Source organism: Eubalaena glacialis, chromosome 18, assembly GCF_028564815.1.
Source record: "Eubalaena glacialis isolate mEubGla1 chromosome 18, mEubGla1.1.hap2.+ XY, whole genome shotgun sequence".
NCBI classification, from domain to species: Eukaryota; Metazoa; Chordata; class Mammalia; order Artiodactyla; family Balaenidae; genus Eubalaena; species Eubalaena glacialis.
Window position 1 is genome coordinate 52907465 of NC_083733.1, and position 9913 is coordinate 52917377.

A 9913-nucleotide genomic window follows, 5' to 3' on the forward strand; every position below is an offset into this window, starting at 1 on the left:
GTTAGCAACGTTGGTGTCTCAGTTAAGGATTGCCTAAAAGCAAATATGAAAATAGAACATATCAATGAGGAGATCGAAGATCCTATAAAGAACAACCAGATGGAAATGTTAGGACTAAAAGATACAATAACCGAAGTAAAAGGCTCACTGGATGGACTGAACAGCAGAATGGCTGTGACAGAGGAAGAAGTCCGTGAACTTGAAGACAGACCAGTAAATATTCTCCAACCTGAACAGCAGAAAAGATTGGAGGAAAATTAACCAAGTCTCAGGGACCTGTGAGACAACAGCAGCTCTAAATTCATGTCTTTGGAGTCCCAGGAGAGGGGGGGGAATGTGGCGCTGAAAAAATATTTGAAGAATATTTTCTCGGGAGGCAGAGGTAAGAGACTGAGGCGGGTCAGGGGGTAAGCTGATAAAAGGTGCCCTAATGAGCTGGTTGTAGCTGTGCACACTGGGATCACTGGGGACCCTCCTAGAGAAGGTGTGGAATGTGCCTCTGAGTTGTACCATCAAGGGTTGGGGAAGCTGGATGTCTACCCTCCCACTCCCACCCTTCATGAGTATGGATTTCTCCTGGGAGCACTGACGGCCTGGCTATCAGCCTGCCCCACACCTGGCTCAGCAGGCTTCTCACGGGAGTTAGGAAGTCACTGGTGCCTTCAGGAGCCATCCATGTGACAGCTGAAGCTTTGGGGGACTTCATGGTGGGCTGGGGGATATGGCTGGGTGTTATCAGTTGCCTATCGCTGCATAAAAAATTGCCATACATTTAGTAGCTTAAACAGCACACATTTACGATCCCCTAGTTTCTGTGGGTCAGGAGTCCAGACATGGCTTGGCTGAGTCCTCTACCCAGGGTTTACAAGGCTGCAGTCAAGGTGTTGGTCAGGCCGTGTTCTCATCTGGAGGCTCAACTGGAGAAGAATCTGCTTCCAAACTCATTCGAGTTGTTGGCAGAATTCATTCCCTTGCGACTGTGTGATAGAGGCTGTCACCCTCAAAGGGTGAACACTTGCATCTCCCAGAGGCTGCCCACAGCTCCCTGCCAAGTGGGCTTCCTCAACACAGCCACTTACTTCATCAAGCCAGCAAGCCTCTCCCGCTCTAGTTGGCTGAGACAGAGTCTCAGGTAAGGTAACCTAATCAAAGGAGCAACACCAAACACCTTCATAATATTCCACTGGTTAGAAGCAAGTCACAGGTGCCATCTACACGGAAGGCGTGGGTAGTCACACAAAGGCACGGACACCAGGAGTTGGGAATCACTGGGGTCACCTTAGGGTCTGCCCTCCACAGTAGGGCACTGACAGCCTTGTTGTGGGTTGGGTGACCTTCAGTGCTGTGCAGACAGGCCTGGGCATTGGACCCATGCTTGGCTCTGGCTGTTCCACTTCCAGCTGCTACACAATGGGCTGCTGTGGATACAGGGCCCTGGGGGTTTCCTGGGAGCAGGTCTGGGGGCCGCCCAGAGGTCTTCTTTCACTCTCCCATTGCTGGCCCCTTCCCAAGTTCACTATGTGACCTCAGGCAGCTTGCTTGAGCCCTCTGTGCCTTAGTGTTCTCAGCTACAAAAAGAAGTTCATAGTAACCCCAGCCTCATGGGTGGCTGTGAGGACATAACGTTTGCAAAGGGTGTGCGTTCTGACCATGCCAGGAGGTCCCCAAATGTTTGCTATTATTGTCATTATTCTCTGCTTCTGCTTCCCAATGCACCCCCTTTAGTTCTCCATGAACATTTCCCCTTTCTGCAGGAATCTTTGCATCTCTGGGCACCACGTGAAGCCTTAGGTGTTTTGGCAACGGCGTCTGGGATGTGAGGGGTGAGCGCTTCCCTCTCCTCGGTGGCAGAAGTTCTGGAAGTTTCAGATCTGCCTTGTTGTTGCTTCACAATGGAATAGCAGGGCCATGAATTTTACAAGGCATTAATATTTTATTTCTGACACTTGCACCCTGCTAAATAGTGTATAACATTTTTGGGAACAGCTGGGACTGGTGATTCCCGCAGGTCAGCTGGGCCAGGCCTGGTGCCTTGTCCCAGTGGAGGGGCCTGTCTCCCCTTTCTGGGGTGTCCGAGGGAGCTCTCTCCACTGCAAGAGCCAGGAAGGGTGATGCGTGTCTGCTGCCCGGGCCACCACTCTGGTGGCACCTCTAACTTGGGGAGCTATGGCGAGGCCTGGAGGCCGTAGGCACCACTGAGGCAAGGTGGGAGCAAGGGATGGGCAAGGCAGCAGCCCAGTGCAGATCTGGGGGGTCTGAGGGTGACCCACTCCCATGCCCCATCCCCGCCCTCATCCTTGGGAGAGTGGTGAGTGAGGTGGCTACAATTTACACACCCAGAGACTCGTCCCCAAAATGGCCTCATTGCACCCCTCCCTTCCTCCCGGAGCATGAGGCTTGAGCCAGGCAACCTGGGTTTGAACTGGTGCCCCGCCCCCCATCCAATGACTAGACAGGTAGTCTAGCCTCAGTTTCCTCATCTGTGGCATGGGGATTGCGAATGAGTTAACAGAGCAGGACCCGGACCAGGGAGAGGTCAGTCACCCTTGGCTGTGGCCCCGGGTCTGTTTTGGTCCACACACGTTCAGAGTGGGAGGTGTGGGTGGGCCCAGGGCGGGAGCTATGGGAGGACAGGTGAGGCGATGAAGGCGCAGGAGGCCAGGTCTCCTGGGCCCCGAGGGCTCGCTTTATTTCACCAGCAACACCTGGTTTCTCTTCCTGCCCCGGGAAGGGTGGAAGAGTTTGAGCAGCACCCCTAGCAGGCCCAGGGCTGTGCCCACCAGCAGCATCAGCCTCAGCCCCTTGAGGACGGAGTCAGCCTTTCCTTTCTGGGCCTCCTCTACCTCCGGCTGTTGTCCAAAGTCTTCTGTGCTCAGAGACGCCAGTATATCCAGATCGGACTTGGGGGTGAATTGAGCCGAGAGCTCCTGCTGCACGAAGCACTTATAAGTGGCTGGCTGGAAGACCTGCAGCCGATTGCCGCCGTTGGAGGTGTCCAGGACGGTGCTGACAGCCTGGCCCGAGAGCTGGTCCTTCCAGGTCAGGGAGATGTTGTCGGCTTCCCAGATGATGGGCCTGCAAAGGAGGACAAGGTCAGCTGCAGCGCCCCAGAGAGGAAGGGGGGACCGATGCCTGAAAGGAGGTGGAGACAGCAGCACCCTTCTCCCTTCTCCCTGGGAACAGCAAACAGAGCACCCCCTCCAAGGAGAGAGACCCAGCGGTGAGTAAGGGGAGGATGGGGGCTGGACGGCTGGGAGCTCTCAGAGCCCTGCCCCTTACTGCCCTGGCCACTTGGCCAAATGCCTCTATAGCTCTTTGAGCCTCCATTTGAAGGCTCAAAGAAACCTGGGGGTGTCATGACTGCCACAGCCTCAGAGGGTTCTTTGGAGGAATTAGCAAGGACACTCCCTAATTGAGGCATGCTCCCCTTTACCTGCTTGGCCCCATTTCCTCTGCTCTCCCTCATTCACTCTGCCCCAGCTACACCTCCTAGAGGTTCCTCTGACATGCTGGACACAGTCCTGCCTCAGGGCCTTTGCCCTGGCCATTCCCTCGGCCTGAAACGCTCTCCCTCAGCACACAGGGCTCTCTCACCTCCTCTCAGTCTTGGCTGAATGGCACCTTCTCAGAGACACTTTCCCTGACCCCCTTATTTAAAACTTTCACCTCCCTCATTCCCATTCCCCCTCCTTTATCACCATCTAAAATACTGTGTGTTTCCTTCTAACTTTGTTCAGGTTGCTGGCAGAATTCAGTTCCTTGCGGTTGTAGGGTTGTAGGATACAGGTCTCCGTTTCCTTGCTGGTTGTCAGTTGAGGATGCTGTCAACCCCTCCAGACCACCAGCAGCCATTCTTTTGAGTTGTATTTCATTTGCTAAATTTTATTGAGTTTTTCCAACAATGTTCGTAAGTGAAATTGGTTTATAATTTTCTTGTGGCAATTATAAAGAAGTTTATACTTAACATATTTTTAGTACAGATAGTTATATGATGGTGATAAATGATTATTACAATAAAATATTTTTTTCTACCAAAAATAAAATAAAATATAATATAATAACTGTGTTTCATTCATGTAATTGGTTTATCTCTCCATGAGAGCAGGTATCTTTTTTTTTTTTTTTTTTACATCTTTATTGGAGTATAATTGTTTTACAATGGTGTGTTAGTTTCTGTGAGCAGGTATCTTTTTCAGTTTTGTTCTTCATGGCATCTCCGGTACCTAGAACAGTGCTTGGCTTGTAAATGCTCAGGGAACAATGTGATGAGTGAATACATGAATCGGGCATATAACACACCGATTGTGGCTGGGAAACAGAGGGGACTGTCAACAGACAATACTGACAAGGCCAGTGATCATAAAAGCAATAGTAACACCTATTAGAGTGTGGAACCCTGTGTCAGATACTGTTGTAAGTGTCTTTACAGGCATTTGCCCCCTTAGAGATCACAATGACCCCAAGAGGCCAGGGCCAGCAAGACCTCTGTACTCCCCAAATTCATGTCCTAACCAGAACCTCAGAAGGTGACCTTATTTGGAAATAGGGTTGTTGCAGATGTAATTAGTTCAGATGAGGTCAGATTGGAGTCAGGTGGGCCCTAAATCCAATATGATCTGTAACCATATAAGAAAAGGAGAAGAGACACAGAGACACAGACACACGGGGAGAACGCCAGGTGGTGACAGAGGCAGAGGCTGGAGTGATGCAGTTACAAGTCAAGGCAGGCCAAGAATTGCCGGCCACCACCAGAAACTAGGAAGAGGCAAGGAGGGATTCTACCCAGCATCTCAGAGGGTACAGGGCCCTGCGGACACTTTGATCAGACTTCTAGGCTGCAGAACTGTAAGAGAAGAAATTTCTGTTGGTTTAAGCCACCTGGTTTGTGGTACTTTGTTACGGCGGCCGTAGGAAACTAATACAACCCTTATTCTACAGATGGGGAAACTGAGGCCCAGAGAGAAGCCACAGGCTCAAAGTCACACAGCAGGAAAGTGGCAGGGCTAGGACGGGAATCCAGGCCTGGCTGAATCCAGAGCCCGAGACAGAAACCTCACATGAAATTCTACTCCCCTCGGCTCCCTAGAGACCTGGCAATTCCTGAAGCCTCACTGACCTCTCTTCTTAAGTTCCCTGTGATGGGCACTTGGGTGCTCCTTATCTGGCAAAGACACAGAGTAGGCGTCCGGTCTAGTTGGGAGGAGGGGTCACGTATGTGCACATTCCTGCATTTCTGAATTGCGGGCTTTTTTAAGGAAGCAGGTGTTACTTTTATACTTTGAGGAGGAGGAAGAAAGGAGAAAGGGAGACAAAAAGATATAGAGAGAAAAAGAGAAGAATAGAAGTGACAGCTGGGATGAGCAAGGGAAAGAAAACCAGATGGAGGCGGTGAGGCCAGACTCCACAGAGCCTGTGGCTGCAGAGGCCCCAAGAGGTTGTTCCGGCTCCCCGCTTGCAAGGAAGAGGCTGCCACTGGCAAGCGGGGAAGGAGGGCAAGAGGGTCCCCATGGCCAAGTATGTGAGCAGTGGGGTCTGCGCTGCCCCCTCCCGCCACGGATTCCCCCAGGCAAGGACTGCACCCTTCTGAGATTCAGCTTCCCCATCTATAAATGGGCCTCCTTGGAGTTTATTAAGAGAGTTTGCCCAGGAACCAGCCCATGGGGAAAGTGCAGCACTGTGAGTGGCTGTAGTTCTTATTACTGGGGTAGGCGCAGGTGGGCTGGGGAAAACGAGAGGACGGGGAGATTTCCCAGGGGCTCCAGGCAGGAATACAAAAACATGAATGGGAGCGCCGGGGCACAGGTCTTGATGGGCATCCCTGGGGCACCGTCCTCTCCTCCCGGGCTTGCTGACCTTCCCAGATGAGTCTGAGGCCTCAGAGTCTCACAGCTTCCCAGGCTACCCCCAGCACAGCCCCATCATGGGCTTCTCCCATCCCAGCCCTAACCGCCCTGGGCCGTCTCCCCCCTGGGCTGGGGGGCTTCCTAAGGGCCAGGCCTGCAGCTGTCTGACGACTGCCGTGTCCATAGCACCACCCAGCACAGGGCTGGACACGGAGTCAGCTGAGCGCTCCCTCTGTGTTAGCTGTCCTCGTTCTACCTGTGTGTGACTCAGTGGGCACCAGGAGATTCTTGCCAAAGGAATATCTAAAGAAGCTAGTGGAGAGAGCCTGTGGGGCTGACCCACGTAGACCCCCTCCCTCTCTGCACAGATTAACCCACAAAGGCTCCCAGATGGGGAGAGCCTGGCAAGGGGCCAAGGGCAGGGCAGGTACTCGCTTCCATCACCTGTAGATGGATCCTAAGGGGCAGGTGAGCCATGCAGATCCCAACTTCTCACTGAGCTTGAAGTTGTCAAAAGTGACGTATTCCACATTTGATGACGTGCACTGGACGTGGCAGGCTTCTACCTGCATCTCAGGCCGCGTGCGGCTGGACCACAGATTCACATCTCCCAGATAGAGCCAGCAGGGCATGGGCGTTTCCAGGGGCTTCTCGATGTAGCAGTACCCCAGGCGTTTGCGCTCACCTGGCTCCCCACAGCGGTTACAGCCCTGCCAGGGCTCCCAGTGGGTGAAGATGAGCTCCTTGCCACCCAGACTCAGGGTCTCATTCTGCAGGGGCTCTTGGCCCAGGTCTTTGTGTGTGATATGTATGGTTTCAATATCCTGGAAGTCAATTTCGTACTGTACCACTTTCTTGCCATCCTTGTCCTGGCAGTTGTAGAAGCCTGTCTGCAAGGGCAATGGATTTCTAATGAGAAGGCTGCCATCGGGCATTGTTTCCATGTTGGAGTTAGTGAAGGGGTTGTTGGTCCAGGTGGTCTTGACTGGCAGGAAGAAGAATTGCCACTGTGCCCCAGAGGCATTGCAGTGCAGGAAGATATCATTGTTTGAGAGTAGGGCCAGTTGGCAATGCCGATTAGGACAGCTGATGGAAAAGTGGGACCTCAGCAGCGGGACAGCAAAGCTGAGCAGCAGCCACAGGGTGGGCAGCATGGTGCACTGGGACTGTGGCAGTGGGCTGGGCACCACCCTGGACTTTGTGAGGTCATCCATGAAACTCAGGTCTCAGCCCTGGGCAGCAGGATGAACTGTAGTCCACCCCCATGGGATGTGAGGTCACAATTCCCACATTTGTTCTGTGACAAGTTAACAATCTTATTTCATTTCTACGACAAGCCTTCCACTCTGCTTGGTCAGCAGGACACCTAATTTGTCTATTCAGGGTTTTCTCTACCATCCCCCTACTTTGGTGTTAAAGTGTCACATGTGAACATTCAACACATTTTTTCTGAACACCTACTATGTTCTGAGCACACTTCTTAGTACTAGGGATGGAGAGGTGAATAAATCCTCTCTGGTTCCCTTCCGACATCCTATCCTTCCCCACCCAACTGCTCCAGCCATGCTGGCCTCCCTGCAGTCCCCTGAACATATCAGGCAAGTAAAGAGCTCCTGCCTCAGGACCTTTGCACATGCTGGTCCTCCCACAGATATCTGTATGACTCAATTCATTTTAAACAAACAAATATTTTTCTCAGTTGTCCACTTCCCAAACCCTTTCCTAAACTTCTTCTCAGTTCTCAAATTAAAAATAATTACGGGACTTCCCTGGTGGCACAGTGGATAAGACTCCATGCTCCCAATGCAGGGGGCCCGGGTTCGATCCCTGGTCAGGGAACTAGATCCCACATACATGCCACAACTAAGAGTTCACATGCCATAACTAAGGAGCCCACATGCTGCAACTAAGGAGCCCACAGGCTGCAACTAAGGAGCTGGTGAATTGCAACTAAGGAGCCCTGGAGCCGCAACTAAGGAGCCCCCCTGCTGCAACTAAGACCCGGTGCAACCAAATAAATAAATCAATATTAAAAAATAATTATTGTGCAGGCTTGACATGCCATTGTTCACTCATTTCACAAATGTTTACTGAATGCCTACTATGTGCTGGTTGGTATTCTAATCAAAGCAGTGAACAGTTTAGACAAAGCCTCTGCCCTTCTTGAGCTTACCTTCTAGTGGAAGAGACAGATAATAAACAAATATATAATACATAATGTCAGATACAGTCGATTCTCATTATTCATGGAAGTATGTTCTATAAAGTCGCTGAATTACAAGATAATGAAACAGTGGTCCTAGGAGAAATACAAAGTTAGGGTCCTATAAGCCTTTGGTCACAGTATTTTTGTCAGCTGATCAACACATAGCCTTGTTTTATGTATGTTTTTATTTAAAGACACAATATATACTGTTGATTCATTAACACTGAAGTTGTAGCCAACAGCCCTGTAACTCATGCCTGAACAAAGCTAATCTAACACACGCATTTACTTCATAAGGCACTTAGGAACATTTCAGCACCATGCTTGGGAGCCATTTTAAACAGCAAAATCACCAATAGAAAGCACAAAAATGCAAAAAACATGGCACTAAATAGACCATGAAAAGGATACTTGCTAACACAGTATGGGAGCTAAAACAAGAAGGCAGAGGGTCACCTTGTTTGGCCTCAGCTGGGAATGCGCATTGTTAGGTGACTCAATTTTCTCACCACTCTGTGCACGTCTGCAAATGACTATGAGAGCACTGTGGGTATTGGCTTGGGGGTTACAAATAAATTTTAGTGAGTAGGTGAATTCACAAGTGTGGAATCCTTGAATAATGAGGATCAAATGTAATAATTGTTAAAGAGAAAAATAGAGCAGGGAAATGAGGATGGAAAGTAAAATGTTGGTGTGTGGGGATGGGCTGTTTTAGAGGGGATGAGCAGGCCTGTCTGAGCACTCTCTGAGGAGGGGAACTTTCACAAACACCTAAGTGAGGTGAGATAAAGAGCCATGTGGGTATTTGAAGGAAGGATATTTCCAGGAGAGGGCTGGACCCTGACATGGCTGCCTGATTAGTATATGTAAAGAGTGTGGAGGCCAGAGTGACTAAGGAGGAAAGGACAAGGGGGAGAGTGCTGAGTGGGTGAGGTTGGAGGCTCATCTAGGTCTTTGCTAAGATATCCTTCCTTCCTCTACCTGGCTTCTAATGGCTGGGGGCTCTCTTGGTCATGCCCCTACCTCATGTGGGAATTTTACAGGCTATGTTTGGCATAAGCTGTATGCTTACGTTATCTTGCTGCCACCCTCACCCCGAGAGTGGGTCACACATCCCTTCTGCTCTCAGGTCTACAAAACCATCTAGAGTTTTTGTCTGCTTCCCAGAACTTTATAAAGACCCTCTGTCTGAGACATATTAACATTTATACCCCTATTGCTTCCCCCCATCTCTCTCCCTCTCTGTCTCTCTCCTCAGCCCAGGGAATCTTTTCTAAACAAGTAAACAGGGCTATGCGGACACTGTGAGAAATCTCACTTCCAACTTTCACTTTATCTAGGTGAGAAGTCACACTAGCTGGAGCCAGCCTGAAGAAATGTTTTAATTGGCCTCCCTAAGGTGTTTTTAGAATATTTAAATCTGTGACCAACATGTAAAATCCAAGACATTTCACATGAGACTCCAAATTCCCTGCTATTCTTTAAATAATATGCATGAGATTTCTGCTCACTGCTATGTTTGAGTAACTTATATCAGACTACCCTCTTGCTAATAACAAGTGTAGACTTTAAGATAAAGTCTACACTTAGATTAGTATGTCTAAGAGATGACAAGATGAGGATTTTGAATCTATATAGAAGAATCAAATGGAAACACTAGAATAAAAAAATAAAATTTGTGAAATTAAGGATTCACTAGGTGGGATAACAATCTTTTGGACACAATAGAAGAGAGGAAATGAAATATGGGTTCATAGAGAATATCTATACTGAAGCATGCTAAGGAAAACAATAGGAAAATACACAAAAGAGTGTAAGAGACATGGGACATGGTGAAATAGTCTAACATTTATGTAAATGGAGA

At 49.7% G+C, this 9913-nt stretch overlaps 1 protein-coding gene across 1 annotated transcript; it reads right to left on the reverse strand.

Moving 5' to 3' along the window:
• Nucleotides 1–1959: 1959 nt before the first annotated feature.
• On the reverse strand, nucleotides 1960–6997 carry LOC133078934 (protein FAM187B-like). The gene is made up of 2 exons (XM_061174157.1): nucleotides 6288–6997; nucleotides 1960–3075 (listed from the first exon to the last, which is right to left on the reverse strand). The coding sequence occupies exons 1-2, from the start codon at nucleotides 6995–6997 to the stop codon at nucleotides 2688–2690; spliced, it is 1098 nt and encodes a 365-aa protein (XP_061030140.1). The 3' UTR covers nucleotides 1960–2687.
• Between the last annotated feature and the right edge of the window lie 2916 nt (nucleotides 6998–9913).